Consider the following 16,797-nt stretch of genomic DNA (forward strand, 5'->3'; position numbering starts at 1 on the left):
TCTACATATATTGGGCAGTTGGGCAGTTCTCAAACTCCCTAATAAGATCATTGTGCATGCTGCTAAACATCGTAAAGTGTGCGCATTGATCTTTCTTTGTCTAAACCTGATAGGCTTCCATGTCACGACGATGTTGGGAAGTATTCCCTTTCTCATGTTGTATTATAAGGTGTGATAGATTTTCAAGGACCTCTTGTTCATGAAGTAAATATTAGATTTTCTTGTGCCACATGTCATAATTGGTTCTATCCAGTTTTTCTCCTTTAGTAAGATCAACAACTACTTCTTAGTGGCCATTATCACTACATTCATGACACGAGATTGACATTAGCACACATTTAATTTTATTCCAAAATTTAATTAGACCATGAAATTCCTTCTACATAGTGAGATTGAAAATTTCACAAAAAACTAGTAATCATCTTTTACTATATAAGTCCAAATACCATATCTAAATAATTTTGAATAAAATTTATAGAGGAGTTTTAAAAAAAAAGAAAATACTCAAAACTCATACACATATAATCCATTCACCAAATATGAAAAATTCATAATCATTGCGCTAAACATATTGCTCTGAGAACTTGAGCAGCAAGGCAATGGGGATTTTGAATAAGTCTCCATCATTGTTGGCTAGCATAGCAATATTAAAGGTCTCAAAATTCCTAAATCCCAGCCTCCTATCTTATTAGTTCTTCTCATTTGCTGCCAACTCACTCCGTAAATCTTGTTCTCTTGTGCCTGTTGACCCTACCAATATCTGCTCATAACTTTGTTAAGAGTTTGTAGCAAGTGTTTAGAAAGTTTGAACAAACCCATGCTATAGTGGGGATGGCTTGCACCACTGCTTTGAGGAATATCTCCTTGCTTGCTTATGAGAGGTAGTTAGTGTTCCAATTCCTTAACCTGTCCTGCACTTTGTCAACTATGCATTTGAAAGAATTAGCTCTATATCTCCTTACTAGTGCTGGTAATCCCAAGTATCTCTCATAAGAGGCGGTGGCCCTTATACTTGCAATGCTAGTGATGATCTGCTCAGTCTCTTCTCCGATGTTCTTACTAAAGAAAATGGAGGTCTTGTCTTTGTTGAACCTTTGACCTGAAGCGTTTTTATATGAGTCCAATAGCATGAACAACCAACTCCACTTTAGAGAATTTGTCTTACAAAAGAGAATACTGTCATTTGCAAAAAAGAGATGATTAATATGCATTTGACCTTTGGCCAGTGGGAGGCCAGTGATCAAACCAGTAGCTTCTATTGTTTTTAGTAAGTTACTAAGAACCTCAGAAAAAAAGATGAACAGGTAGGGTGAGAGGGGATCACCCTGCCTAATCCCTCTAGATGGAGTGAACTTATCATGTAAAGCATCATTAATAATCAGAGAATAGGAAACTGAAGAGACACATCTCATGACGAGCAATCCACCTTTGATCAAATCTCATCTTCTTCATAATAGACTTTAGAAGGACCATCCAATCATGTCATAAGCTTTACTCATGTCTAGTTTAAGAGCCATGAACTCTTATTTTCCTTTCATACGAGTCTTCATGGTATATATAGATTCAAATGCAACAATGACATTGTCATTTATAAGTTTGCCTAGCACGAATGCACTCTAAATGGGTGAGATAATTATAGGGAGGATATCTTTTAACCTATTAGCCATAGATTTTGAAATAATCTTGTATTAAGACATAGACTACTAGGTCTGAATTCTGTTACCTGGAGAGGAGACTTGGATTTAGGGATAAGGGCAATAAAGGTTTCCTTCAAGCACAATAGCACTAATACCAGGGCCTACTATATCCCAATGTTTTTTATAAAACACTGTAGGGAAGCCATTAGGACCAGGGCTCCCCAAAGGATTCATACTGAAAATGGCTTCTTTAATTTGTTCTGCATTGAACTTCCTAGTAAGACCATCATCCATCTCTTCTGTAACTGTGGTCTTTAAGGATTCCATACAAGAATCAATACCTGTAGGAATGGTAGATTCTAATAAGTTCTTAAAATACCTCTCAAACATGTCATTGATCTCCTCAAGTATTTTAGTCACCTGGCCATCTGCACTGGTTATCTGGTGTATCCTGTTGGTCTTCATTCTTTGATTGGCACAATTGTGAAAGAATTTTGTATTCATGTTCCCATCCTTGAGCCAAGTTTGTTTAGCCCTTTGTTTCCACTTTTTATCTTCCTCTTCAAGTAAATAGTCAATTTCCTTTTGCAGCCTTTTAATGTCATTATTCAAATGACCTTCATTGAGCTCATGTACCATACTCAGCATTTCAGACTTTGATTTGATCAACTTGCCTTTATCTTTGTGCATCTCTTTACTCCATTGTTTGAGTCTACTTTGAAAACTCTTCAGGCCTGTAGTAGCAACTTATATTCTACTCAAAGAGCTTGTGCTAACTTTCCATGCATTCTGAATTAGGTGACTGCAGTCCGCTTTATTAAACCAAGTGGCTTCAAATCTAAATCTTCTTTCTTTGTTACTGGGTGATGTTTGGATCTATAAAGAAGTCAGGATAGGGTTGTGGTTAGAATAGTTGACAATTAAGTTTTGAACTGAGTGATCTCCAAACTTGTTAATCCATGCTAAGTTACCAAAGGCTCTATCAAGCCTTTCCTTTGTAAAGTCTTCACCATCTCTATTATTCTTTCAAGTGAACTTATCACCAAGATAACCAAGATCGTGTAGTTCACAAATCTTTAAAGCATATTCAAAACTCTCCGTCTGTCTAGTGGGTTTTCTGGTAGCTCTAAACTTCTCAAATTGCTTGAGTATCTCATTAACGTCTCCTACACAAAGCCAAGCCATCTTAACTTGGGGCTTTAGAGCTTGAAGTAGCTTCCAACTCTTCATCCTCTTTGTAGGTTTAGGATTACCATCAAAACCAATGAGTAGCCATTTCCCCCATCTGTAGGACAAGTTATCCATACTAAAATGTGCCAGCTAGTCCATGATTCCAATTCCACCGCCACATTAGACTTCCACAACAAGGCTAACCCCCACTCCAACCTTTGTTATTGATCACAAAACTATTGTCAAAGCCAATTTTGTTCCTGATTCTCTACACCTTATCTCTGCATCACTTAGTCTCCATAAGAAAGACCAGTTGTCGATACTTATATTTCACCAGCTTGTGTAGCTTATGAACTATTCGATGGTTTATAAGCTCTCGACAGTTCCAACTTAGACAATTCATTGTTAATGGTGGGGCAGCAGAGCCGCCTCTACCAATTCAACCTGAATTAAGCTCCTTGCAGGTGTGAGCTAAGCTTGAAGTTTCTTTCACACAGGAGTATTCAACAAATTCCTTTTGCTCATTACCACTGATCTCTTATTACACTTTCCAAATGCGGTGTTTTTAAACTTTCTAGATTGAGCATTGCATCTACCCCTAGCTTTCCTTTTCCATGTGAACACCCTACTAGGTTTTGTAGGAGAGTCTTGTAATATCGGATGGACAGAATCATAATTCAAATCAACATGGATATTTAAATTTTAAAGGAGGTGTACTGGGTAAAGAATGAGAATAAGAATTTCTGATTTCTAGCTCTACTAACAAAAAAAATATCCTCCCTAACTTCCTTATTAAAGGAATCTTGCACATTATACAGAGGAGATGTTTGACTTACAAAATTTTGGCTACTAGCAACCAAGTAAGGTAAGTCTTCCTTGTCTTTAGTCGATAATTTTTCCTTTTGAGACATAATGCCATGATAATCACCATTATCTCCTCCAACTTCCTTTGATTGCGCCTGACTTCCCTCAACAATATTCTCATTTCCTTTCTCAATGGTCCTAATGCTCCTCTCATCGGACTTCCCTTGCCATCGAGAACCTTGATTGTCGGAATCCATAGTGCCACCATACTTCTTGGCCATAGAACTCACATTGGTGACTGGCGTAGCACGCAAACTAACCATATTGTTCTTGGGTCTGGTCATCCACCGTTAATTTAGTTCACTTCCTATCTTTATGGTTCAAAGTGCCACACTTGAAACAAAAATTTAGCAGGCTTTCATACTTAAATTGAAATAACATTTGCTTGCCTCCAATGCTTAAGATACGTCCTCATATCAAAGGCTTTGATATATCCACTTCAACTCAAATTCTAAGAAATCTTCCCCATCCTCTGCCTTTTTGATCCACCTCCACTTTGAGAACCTTTTCCATGCATGAGCCAATACATTAGCTAAGTTCTTCTGTCCTCACAGTGAAAGGAAGATTGTGTAACTGCACCTAGAATGGTTCATGCTTAAACTGTACTTCGTTTGGTGACCGGTTCCCATCAAAGTCCTAGAGACTAATCAAATGCTTGTCAAATGACCAAGGGTGGCCATGCATTACTTTTGGAATTCCACCATAAACCTATTATCACCCACATCATGAAAAGTTACCCATCCTTATGAGTTCCAAACCTTGGCCATCGTTGATCTAAAAGCCTCATTGTTTGCATGTTTCTCATTGATAAGTAGACAAAGAAGATGGTTATCACCTTTTATATCTTAGTGTATGCCAACCTCTTCTTCCAATATAACAATCTCTTCTTCTTCTTTTTGCCTTAGTCAACGATAATCCTTCCACCATCTTGTTATTTCCTCAACCATACCTTCTCTCTTCACACTATTGGATGAATTTTGGATGCAATGGCCAAATTGTGGGTATAATTTGATTATGGGGAGCTGGGTACCAATTATATCTAGTTTAAGGACCTATTTGAAAACACAATTGTTCTCAAATATTCTCAGACTATTTTACTACTATTCATAAATTATTTAAAAAATAATCCAAAATAGAAAGAAGGGACGATAAAGGAAGATCTACATTAGAGTGTATTATTCATCTTCAAAGAAAAATTAATTTAAACATCAGAGTGATAATCATCCGTTGGGCTATATCTATGATCTCCAACAAGCTAGCTTTAGTGCTAAGGCTATTTATTTTCAAGCCGACTCAAAATAAGAAAATAGTATTGGGTGTTACTGCTTAGAAAGAACAGCCTTGAAAGATATTATTATATATCCCAATGGTTCTAAATTGTGAGATCATTGGTGGACAAACCAGAATTGCTGAAGGATTGAGGTTCTTCAAACTCAATGGCTTGGAGTGTTTAGCTTCTCCTTTTTATAATTTCCAGGTGTTAACGAATAAGGTTTAAGGAAAAATAAAATATTGCATTCACGTCAGCCCAAGAAGAAGACTTTCAGTGAACAGATCTATATGTAGGCCGTATGGTCAGTTTAAGAGCATATACCTAGCAATCTTCTATATAACAAAGCAAGGATAATGCTAAATGGTCATTTAGGTTTGTCTCCCCTGCCTTTATATTTTATTTATATTAATTTTTTAATAATTAAAAAAATTATTATTAATAAACTTATATATTTAATCATGAAAAAATATTTCTTTTAAGTAGTTGTGAGTCATGGCCAAGCTACGGCCTATAACCATACAAGACTACAACCACAATTTGGTTGTGAGACTCAAGATTAAGTTCACAAAAAGCTCACTTCGAGGAGAGCATCTCCAAGAGAAAGAGGAAGGAGAAATTAAGGAAAGAGAAAAAAAAATAACTTTCATTCGGTTCTGCATGCCCTTTCCATGTGTCATTCCATTACGGCATTGTAAATAGAAAAAAGCTAATTGGCTGCCTAATACATACCGATCTAGTTGACCGCTGGTCAATTTTATTTTATTTTATTTTTACTTAATGATTAAGAAAGTGATTTTAAATGTATTGATATATTTGTTTTATTTTTTTAAAAGTATTTAAATATATTAAAAAATGTAAAAAAATAAAAAAGCAACTATATACGGCCACACCGACATTCATATATGAAGCACAAACGTTTCAAGCAACCTTTTTGGTCCTACATATATGTATGCTGACCACTACATGATCTGGATTTCTCGCCCGGCAATGTGAAAGAGAGTAATGCAAAATGTAATTGGGTAAAAGAGTGAGTATGCATGCTTTCTCATACGTACTTTTTGTGATCATGGGGGATGGATTATCATGTAATATTATAATAGTTGGGAGAGTACGTAGAAAACGAAAGTCGATCATGTGCAGTTATCTGGCCTCTGCATGTTTTGCTTGCAGCTGGTAATTTCTAAATTACCTAAACCTAGATTGATTGGCCTTTAATTTCTTTGAGCACAGTCAGATGACGTAATCATGAGTGAAAATTGTTATATTTATTATAGATTGTGATGTTAAATATATGAGTTTATTGTGGATTTTTATTTATTTTCGTGAGCTACTATCTTAAAGAGATACATTGGTTCAATGGTAAGTGTATCGTTTCAAATGAGAGATTATGGGTTTAAACCACCATGATTACACTTTGATGTTTTAATTTTAACAAGACTATGGAATAGCCCAAGGGACGCATGGACCAAGCCCGAAGAGGTACAATGTCTATGCCAAAGAGACACCATGATTGGGCCAAATCGATTAGGCCAAAGAGACATGATACATGGGCTGAAGAGACACTAAGTATGGGCCGAACCGGCCTGTGTAAAGACCCACTTGGATGGGTGCAATTAAAGGTGAGAACGGTTCTGTTCGGTTTTTTGGGGGGGGGGGTGATGGAATATCATTTTTTCCGAACCAGACCGGGCTGAACATCCCTAGGGACTAGACCAATAGCTATTGGGACCGGACCGATAGTGGTCCATTCGATCCAACCCCCCTCCCCCCTTTTATTAAATCGATTAATAAAAAAATTTATTTAAAATACTAAATTAAAATTAAGTGATTTATTTTTTTAAATGAAAATTACATAAGAAATTGTACAATTATTAATATATACTAATACTATGTATTATAATTATACATTAAATAATATAATAATACATTGATCTAAATATATATAGTTATAAACTTAGTACCAATACTATAATTAATAACTATACTAGTAGTATTACTAATATACTATATGTTAGTGATAAATTGGTAATACTATATTAAATAATACTTTATGTAGTTATAGTGATTTAATACTAATATATTAAGTTAACTACACTTATACTATTATAAATATATATATATATATTATAATTTATACCATAACTCTTATAATATGTTAATATATTAATATATACTAGTACTATATATAATACTTATATAATATTGTGATATATTAATAATTAATTATATACAATTATTTATATAAATAATAAATATAAATAATAAAAATATATATATATATTTTTATTTTCATTTAGTCCAGTCTGATCTGGTTTAGGGTGAAAAATCCTTGGACTGGGACTGGACCGAATAAATTCAGTCATATAAAAATTGGTCCAGTCCGATCATATCCAAAAATGGTTGGTCGGGTTGGCTTCTCTGGTTTGAATCTCACCCCTAGGTGCAATGCTTCAAAATTAATCCAACTAAAAAGTTGAATTGGCGTGTTTCCAAACCTGACCTCCCTTGGATAAGGGAGGTGTCCAACCACTTGACCAAGCATGTTCTTTGGTCTCTAAGTGAAACAACATGATCTTTAAACAATAACTACCAGTTGAAAAGTCAAACGTTAAGAATTGTGATTTTTCACACAGTGTCACTTTATTCTCTATAAATAGAGGATGAGACCTATGAATGTATTCATTCCATTATCTCATATTTTTCAGTTATTTACACAATTTTGTAGAGAAACTATGAAAGCAAAACTTCAGAATTACTATCTGTAGTTGATGATTTTGTTGTATCTTGAAAGTAAATTGCTTGTAATCTGGTAACACACTCTTTTGAGTGGGGCAATTATCACCTTAAAGATAGCGTTCTATATGCCTCAAAATTGCATTTATTTTTTCAGATTATTGTATCCGCACAACTTTCTTCAACGAAAAAGAGCAACATGGTCATTAGTTTGTAAAAGGATTTCCCGTCATTTTGTTTTTAATATTCATCTTTTGCGTTGGTATAACATTGCTGCAAATAGTTAAATAACCACTGCAAATAGTTAAATACTCCATAGGCCATTTAATCGCAAATTAATGTTGCCGTAGAAGAAATCAAGGTGTCTGAATTAGTTTTTTCCATCCAGATTATTTGTGAAGAGAATTTTACTTTAGTCGTAAAAATTTATTTTTAGCGACAAATTTTTCCTTGTCTGTAATAAACCACAGGAATGTAAAAAATTAACTTTTTGTGATAAAATTAAAATTGTCACAAAAGAATTGGTCGCACAAGAAACACTTTTCTTTTAGTGGATTTGCAGCAAACAAAAAACACCATAAAAATTTAAAATTTTGCTACAATAAAAAAATATACTATCGGAATCACCATTTGGTACTATTTGTAACAAAATTTAGTGTGAGTTTAATTTCGCTACAAATGATATTTTTTAACGTTAATTTGAGTGTTGAAGGAAAGTTGGTCGATTCATGCTAGTTTCTTACATTCAGTACTCCTCACCTTCAAAGTGGAAACAGTAAGATGAACGTAGATATGCAGTAGTAAATATTTAAATAATATCTGATAACAACAAGGGGATGTAGCTCAGATGGTAGAGCGCTCGCTTAGCATGCGAGAGGTACGGGGATCGATACCCCGCATCTCCATCCTTTTTTATTATTTGTGTTGGGCATTTTAAGGTTGTTTCTCCAACTACTTCCAACTATGTTTAATAAATTAGTACAACTTATAAACAAGTTCACTAGTGCTAAAAATAAAAAAAGGAGTAAGGATTTTACTTGAAATTCACGGGGCACGCTCACGTGACCCAAAAAAAAAAAAAAAAGGTTGAAAATTATGAATATGAATACCGTACGATGTCCTTTTCTTTTTTCTTGATTTTCCATTTTATTGCTTGTTATTTTATACAATGTTCTTAATTATTTGTATTTCTTTTTATTGTCATTTTATCAATTGAAGTATTTACTTTTTAACTATTTTAATTTGGTTACTATCTATGTTTAGGTTTTTGACTTGGATTTTGAACCATGTAGCATTTTTTAAACTCTGAGAAAATAATAGGAATATAAAAAGTGCACGGGTCAGAGATGTACTCTATAAGGCGTGTTCGAAAGACCCTGCCTTAGAGAGGTTTCTCAACATCATCAGAGAAAAAAAATATTAAAGAAAAAAAAAAGGTGTAGCCCACTTGAAAAAAATTCACTTTTTAATGGTGGGTCTCATTTTATTCCAAATTGACTGTACAAGACTTACACTTATCTATATCTAGCAAATATCAGATGGATCAAATGTGTTTTTCCTTTTAATCATAATAGTCATTCAATCCTTAGCCAATTAATCTGAAATCCACACACAATTAATCTGAAATCCACACTCTTAAATATTTAATTCTAGTCACTCCCATTAACTGAAACAAACGAAGCGCAGTTTCAACCTTATATTGAAACCTTATATATACAAACAATACGAATATAACAAGGAACCACTCATGTGACAAACCATTTCACTACTTTATTCCCTTTTCAACTCTTCTGTGACACTATTCAACACATCAACAATCACCAGACAAAGAATGCAGAGATTCTCCTATGACTTTGAGGGGTCAGCACCCATTGATAAACTCCTTATTGCAACCCTGACTGCCCCAACAGCACTGAGCTGCCTCTTCTCAGGGCTCAGACCATGTCTGTCCTGGTTCTTGCAGCCTTCTTCCATCTGAACACCCACAAAGTATGCTATCTGAACAAACATAAACTCGGTAAGACAAGACAGAGAACTGCATCAGGCGAGAGAGAGAGAGAGTTGCCAGAATTACAAGTGATGTGGGATGATGTGGGTGGACTTGTGAGATTGTGCCCATAATTGTTTGTAAAAAACAACTAGCAGAGAAACTACCGCGAGCAACTGAAAGTCGAACAGGTGATTTTCTTCATGGGTTTACAATTGAGGGTAATTGGGTATTCTGTAGCTATTGAAATTTTCAGCAACCAATAAATTTCACTTGAATTCTACCCATAGTAAAAGGTGATAGGTTGGCATCTGAAACTTAGCACCAAAAAATCATAATTGGGGTTCAGTGGACTTAACATTCAGAATTCATATTTTAATGCACGTATTGACAAAAGTGACAAGATAATTTGCTCCTAATCAAGAAAGTGGTCAAGAATTCAAAGTAAAATGAGTCGTTCATCCTCCACATCACCTTAAATGAACCACTATGGTCACATGAAAAGTAGTCAGTGGTAAGAAAAATGAATTTGCAGTTTTGAGGACATTGCTAAAGTTTGGAGCTAACTGTTATTTTTTTCTTTAGGAAAGTCACAACTAAATGTGAAACCAATGGAACTTTCTTGCCCAAGGATGAGATTCTCATACCACTAGTGCATCATTGAAGCAGTACCTCAGAGCTAGGAATCCACAAATTATGAATAATGCTAGGAGAAGGGGTTTCGCGTGTGGAAATTCCATCAAGCATGCTTTTGAAGCTGAATACATTATTCAAAACATGGAAGTAGAACGGATAGATGAGAAAAAAAAAACTAAGGAATTTGGTCCAGATTGTTTGAATCGAGAAACCAAATGGCACAACAGTTGTGCTTCAAATGTCTAGAGTCTTCACTATTATTGCATGCTGGCAAGTAATCCGTATCTTGAGGGGCTACTTGACGTTGGAAGTCTACAGGAGCCATCACCATAATCACAGGCTGGCTAGTTGAGATTGGATGGTTGAGCCAACAGAGAAGAAGGCCCATTTATATAATAAAGTAACATATGATTTCACATGTAGTTTTAAACAAGGAAAAAATAATTCATGTTTCCAACCCCGCAACTAGGACAAAGCTCTGTTGATGGAATCCTTTGACCATTCTCTCTCTTTTTCTGCATCCCCAATTGTGATGAACGAAGTATCCTTGAGAAGGGAGTATGAGACTCATGGCCCCATAAGAAAAACAACCAAAATGACCTTTTTCGTATACCCCTATGATTTTTTTAAGGGATTCAGCATGCTATATCCCTTTCTAAAATCTCTAATTTTTTTTTTTTTCTTTTTAATATTAGAAAACACCAAAAAACCTATCATTATTACCTAATGCAAATTTTAAACTCCATCCCCTATCTAATACACTTATTCCTCAGCTATTAAATTAATTAATTCAACAGAAGCGTTATTGCTACAATCGCAATAATATCCTACAGGGCATAATAATTAAATCAATAACTAGAAAAATACATATAATTAACTAAATTCAGAATCTTAAAACAATGGTATTAGCAATCCATTAAGAAAAAAAGGGACTTTGTTGTGCACATATTGAAAAGAAATAATCTCCCTTTTGCATATCAACCATACAAAAACAATCACTGCACAAGCACCAAAGAAATGAAAGAATACTTTTTGATGACAACGAATCCTGGAGAACATGCAAACACAGCATGTCTTTAACCCAGTTAAATATAGGGCCCATGTAACACATTCCCATCATACAGATAAAGGATATCATCGGCTTTACCACCAATGGGACGTGACCACTAGAGATTGTTTTCACCTAAGGGTTCAAACCTTGGACCTAGAGGGAGCATACTACTAAGACCAAGGTTCTTACCACTTGAATGAATGAATACTGGAATGAGAAGAAAGTCTATAATGCTTAGGATGACATTGTTGAGAAGCTGGGGCACTGTTTGGCCGGTTGGAAGTGGCTGCATTTGTCTAAGGGTGGTCGGGCTAACTTCATAAAATTTTACGTGGGTGAAGATACTATATTTCATTTGGTTAGTTGGTACATGGTTTATGGTTTGCTCTATGATTCCAAAGGACAATCTAGTGGCTCGAGACATTACTCATTCAACCTTGCTATCTTGGGAAGTGATTATGGTGCCATGCTCATGAGTGAAGAAGTCTTTGGAAGTTGGTAGTGCATTTTAAATTAGGCAGTTCGTGGGGATGTTGTATTCAAATGAGGTAAATGGGTCATATGGGGTTAGTCTATAGAAGAATACAGGGAGAGGTGGGGTAAATTCTCCCATTTCACTAGATATGAAGTGTGTGACAGTTTGAGTGAAAGATGGGGGGCTGAAGATAAATTTTATCTTGCTCCTTCCAAAAGGGGTGCCTTGAAGTAAGGTCATTCTATAAGGCTTTATGTTCCCATGAAAATAGAAACATATGGCACAGTATGGCTCCTCTAAGAGTAGCATTTTCACCTCAACTGCAATTTCAGGGAAGATTCTTACCATGGATAATCTAAGGAAGCGACATCTTACCACGATTGATAGGTGTTGCATGTGCAAGAAAAGCAAAGACACCATGAAGCATCTCTTACTTCATTGCGGGATAGCTACTTCTTTACGGAACACAGTTTTCAGGGTCTTCAGGCTAGATTGGGTTATGACTCGTAGAGTGGTGGATCTCTTTTGATGTTGGGAGGGTAAGTTTGGCAGCCAGTAGGGTGATATCTATTAAAAATGATCAGTTGTTGCTTGATGTGGTGCATTTAAAAAAGAAATGAAGAATTGCAGCATCAAGAATTGTGAGATGTGGGGGTGGAGCCGGCTTTATTTCATTATACTCTTACCATTGAACAGGTATTTTGCATTGTTGTTCAACCAAAAGTTTACAAGCGTTTCTGGATCCTTTTGCTATTTCTGATTAGGTGTTTATCCTATATACTCCCTCTCTAGTTGGGTTATGCCCATTTTTTCTTATTAATACAATTGAGAGAGAGAGAGAGAAGAAAATAAGTAACCTCAAATTTAGCACCATAATGAACGAAACCAACATCGAACATGCAATATCAAATGAGACAGACATCACTAGCATTGGCAAACCTGATGTATAAATTAACTAATCTAAGCCCACACAAAAATCCCAGTATGTTATACAGTGTATGGGAAACTTAAAAATACCACAATCCATGAGCAAGTTTCCATCAGAAGGTAGCTTTATTGAATAGAGTATACATGGTCAATCAGTTTCCACAACTAACAATAACCTGAAGTGTTAGTCCATGTTATTAATAAATTCACATGGAAAGCTAAGCATACAGCAGTACCTTTCCAGATGCGTTACGAACAGGTGATATGTGAAGAAAATTCCAAAATGAACTCTTATCCTTCCTGAGAAAGACATAACAACAGATATTTTAAAATTTATGACTAAAGTCCAAATCTTGAAAAAGATTGCCAGTGAAGTTTCAACCTGTAATTTAAGATATGTACTGTGCATGCCTGCTCATTTCGAATGCTTTCCTTTATCTAGGAAACAATAAATAACAGGTTCAATTGTATGTTCAGTATCAATGACATCAGTCACCAAATCACATAACAAGAATTATGATACACAAAATAGATACCCGATTTAAAGTTAGGGAATCCGTATCCACCCCACTCAAAAATCGACAATTGCGCCCCAATACTTCATGTCTAGCATAACCTACAAAAGTATACAACTGTTACAGATAACCACATAAACTAGATTGCCCAATTTATATCTCTCAATACCTGTCAATCTTAAGAAGGCATCACTTGCGTAAACTATAGGCATGTCAGCTAAGTGTGGGTCAGTTCTGCAATGGTAACAGACATGTCGCAGGAAAAACAAGTGAAGATATTAGAAATCTTCATAATATATGGAATCCACAATTAAGCAAGAAAATGAGAATCTGCAACAACTCACAATACAAAGCTTTGTTTGATTCTACCAAGAGAAATATTTAAGGATGAACTGAGAAGGCTCTGCTCGGGTAAGCTATATCTCTTTTCACACACCAATCTGCCTGTTAACTCGCTATAAAGGGTTAGCACAGACAAGATGTCGTTAATGGCAGTTGCAGCTCTTCGCTTGTCCACATCACTTGCTTCACATGACTCTTCAATATCTAATCCTGTATAACCCAGAGAAAATCAGAACACAAGTGAAACCGGAAATTTCCCCCCGTTTCTTCTTTTTTGTTGGGAGAGAGAGCTAGAAAAAGGAAAATACAGACAGAGACCGATGGTACGCAAAAGAGAAATCTAAAAGTTATGACTGAAAACAAATATAAAATGCGTTCATCCAATTTTAATCATTGGTTATTGAGTCCAAATCAACAATCAAACAGAGATGAAACTGCATATATGCATTTAAACAGTCAAGACAATGAGCAAAACCACAATGCTTGATAAGAATAGGGAGAGCTCAGTACACATTCAAAATTTAAGCACCACACAAAAACATCACCCCTTTTAATCAGGCAACAAAGAAACTGCAGGGAAAAACACAAACCCAAGCTAAAAAAAAAAAAATCCATTAAAGGAAGGAGGTCTTGATAAAACCAGCCCGCAAATACATCATTCCAAAAAGAAGTGGCGGGAAGTCGCAGAAGAAAGTGGAGGGAATGGAGGGAAAATTAAGAAACACTGCCCCTTTTTAACATCAATTAACCTCAAACCAACTATATATCAATGAAAAAAATGAACTCAAACCAACAAACAGAGTGAATTAAAAGATTAGCACAAGCAACATACAATTCCGTCAAACGTATACAACAATTCAGTACGGCTCCTTTAATTCGTTAAAACATTAAGCAAGGAACAAACCTCTACTGTCCGAATCCAAGACCGACTCTATAGCCAAAACATGACCCAACTCCACCAAAGTATCAGAGCAGACTTCCCTCCTACACGACCCAAATAAAATATCACCGCGCAGCCTAGACCCATCTTCACACAAATCCACACTATTTCTCTCAACCCCACTCACCGACCGCCGCGGCTTTCGGGAAATCGGCACCTGAACTCCCACGAAATGAGTCACCCTCCCATCCTCTTTGCAAAAAACCGGGCTCATATGAAATAACATCCAAAAGGGTGTCCCATCCTTACGATAGTTCAACAGATTGATCTGTATCGGCCTCTCCTCCCGAATCGCCTCTCGGATTTCCATAACCGACCTTCGGTTAGTCCTGGGACCCTGGAATGCCCTGCCGTTCTGGCCGATCACCTCGTCTTTCGAGTAACCCGACATTTTCAGGAACCCGCGGCTCGCGAATACGATGGGATGGCCCGAGATGCTGGGGTCGGTGATTGTGAAACTTTCAGAGAATTCGTCCAGCGCTACGCGCACATCGGCCGAGTAGCGGCTGTTAAATGACTGTTCTATGAGAAGCAATTGCGATGCCATGCTCCTCCTCTTCCTCCTTCCTCCTCCAATAGGTGTTGCGTGAATTCTTCGGTTCTCCTCGGTGTAGGAATTGGTTCCAATCCCATGTGGTACCTCAACCACGTGTGCTTCTTCGACGAGAAACCCAATTAACTAGAAGACCCTGAAAACAGAGAGAAGCCGGAAGCAGAGCAGTCATTAATCGAAGCAATTGGCGCCCAAAACGCCATGGATTTCTCATAGCATCTTCCACAAAGAAAGAACAAGGTCAGATTTAGTTTGTACACACAAAATTCTTGATCTTAAAGAGAGAAATTACGTGACGGAACTACGTCTCGATGGGACAGTGAGCTAAAACAGTGAGTATCAACCTGGACCCGCTTCCATTACCGACGAGAAACCAAAAATATCGTGTGCATATTGTGGTAACGACTGGGTAACGATCGTTGAGGGATGCACATCAATCGCTTTTGGTTTGATGAATGCAAATGAAGCTACGCAGCAAGAACCCGAACAAGTACACCCCCAACACTCAGCAAGAGTCACACAATTTTTCCAGATTTTTATTCCTCTTTTCTTTTTCCTTTTTTATTTTTATTTTTATTTACATTATTTCTGTGCCGCGGTAGAACCAGACAAAAAAATATAGACGTGATTTTTCTCAATATATTTAAATAAAAAAATACAATTTTTTATTTTATTTATAATTTTTTATTAGTTTTTAAAAGAGCTAAAAATTAACGAATTATTCTTAAAATCAGATATATAATGTTTTGATTAATAATGGGCAATAAAATATCTATACAAATAATTTACTTTTTTTTTTTATTTTTAATAAAAATTTATATATATTTATAAAAAATTAATGGTCCCCATAAGAGGCCGATAAGGGCCAATAGATACTGTACCTGTGGTGCCCACTAAACTTTGCTCAATTATTGATCTGATTCCAGGCATTTAAAATTTCTCCGAGATCAACAACAAGCAACTGAGAAAATGCCATTTTTGTTAAGCGTCCCGATCACCGTCCGAAAAACTGAATCCGACGGTCCAGTAATGTTTGTATTTTTTGTTTTCTAAACAAATTGGAGCCTTATCCAATCCGCGTCAGTCTAAGCTAAGCATTGTTTGGTTTTAGAGTTTAGAGTTCGGAGGCACCGCACGTCGCCGCGTTTCCACGTGTCCCGTGCTGACTCTCCAACAGATAATCATGTTTTTGCGCAGAACTAGGGTGAGTTTATTGTGTTGCGTTATGTTTTTTTTTTAATTAAATTTAGTTCTGTCGGGATTCCAACAACTGTCTCTTTCAAGCATCTTCTTACTCTATGTTCGCTTCCGTATTCCACTCTCTCTCTCTCTCTCTCTCTCTCTCGTCTAAAACCTGCCCACCACTAGTGACCAGACAGGCACCCGCACACAGTTTATCCCTGTCCATTTCTCTCTTCGCATCCCAAAGCTTAAAATTCATTTTTTAATTTTTTTCCTATAAAAGGATTGAGGATTGATTTACAGCTAGTACTATTCATTATAGCTAGATTTTTCTCGGCGTGGTTTGGAATCCAAATATTCAGATTTTGAATATGGTTCCGGTCTGAATATAATCCGGTCTAGAACTTGATTGAATAATTCAGTTTTATCTGATCTGCACTCAGTTGATGGTTTCTATTTAAAAAAAAAAAAAAAAAATTCTTAAAACACTTTATACGCTAGGGCAGATTCAC

At 36.1% G+C, this 16,797-nt stretch overlaps 1 protein-coding gene and 1 non-coding gene across 7 annotated transcripts; one reads left to right on the top strand and one right to left on the bottom strand.

The window, feature by feature from the left end:
* The first annotated feature begins 8,509 nt into the window (after positions 1-8,509).
* TRNAA-AGC lies at positions 8,510-8,582 on the top strand. The gene has a single exon. It is a non-coding gene; the product is annotated as a tRNA-Ala (tRNA).
* Positions 8,583-9,216: 634 nt separating this feature from the next.
* LOC122312503 (protein TWIN LOV 1) lies at positions 9,217-15,621 on the bottom strand. 6 transcript variants are annotated; one of them, XM_043127127.1, is made up of 8 exons: positions 15,448-15,620; positions 14,515-15,239; positions 13,613-13,820; positions 13,438-13,502; positions 13,290-13,369; positions 13,136-13,191; positions 12,990-13,053; positions 9,217-9,675 (listed from the first exon to the last, which is right to left on the bottom strand). In XM_043127127.1, exons 2-8 carry the CDS (start codon positions 15,095-15,097, stop codon positions 9,523-9,525), a joined length of 1,209 nt encoding a protein of 402 aa, XP_042983061.1. In that variant the 5' UTR covers positions 15,098-15,239; positions 15,448-15,620; the 3' UTR covers positions 9,217-9,522. The 6 variants fall into 6 exon arrangements, 5 of the variants coding, with proteins under 5 accessions (XP_042983061.1, XP_042983060.1, XP_042983059.1 ...); XM_043127126.1 differs by having other exon boundaries at positions 15,396-15,620; XR_006243200.1 differs by adding an exon at positions 9,832-9,981 and having other exon boundaries at positions 9,461-9,675; positions 14,515-15,621.
* Between the last annotated feature and the right edge of the window lie 1,176 nt (positions 15,622-16,797).

Source organism: Carya illinoinensis, chromosome 6 (assembly GCF_018687715.1).
Source record: "Carya illinoinensis cultivar Pawnee chromosome 6, C.illinoinensisPawnee_v1, whole genome shotgun sequence".
NCBI classification, from domain to species: Eukaryota; Viridiplantae; Streptophyta; class Magnoliopsida; order Fagales; family Juglandaceae; genus Carya; species Carya illinoinensis.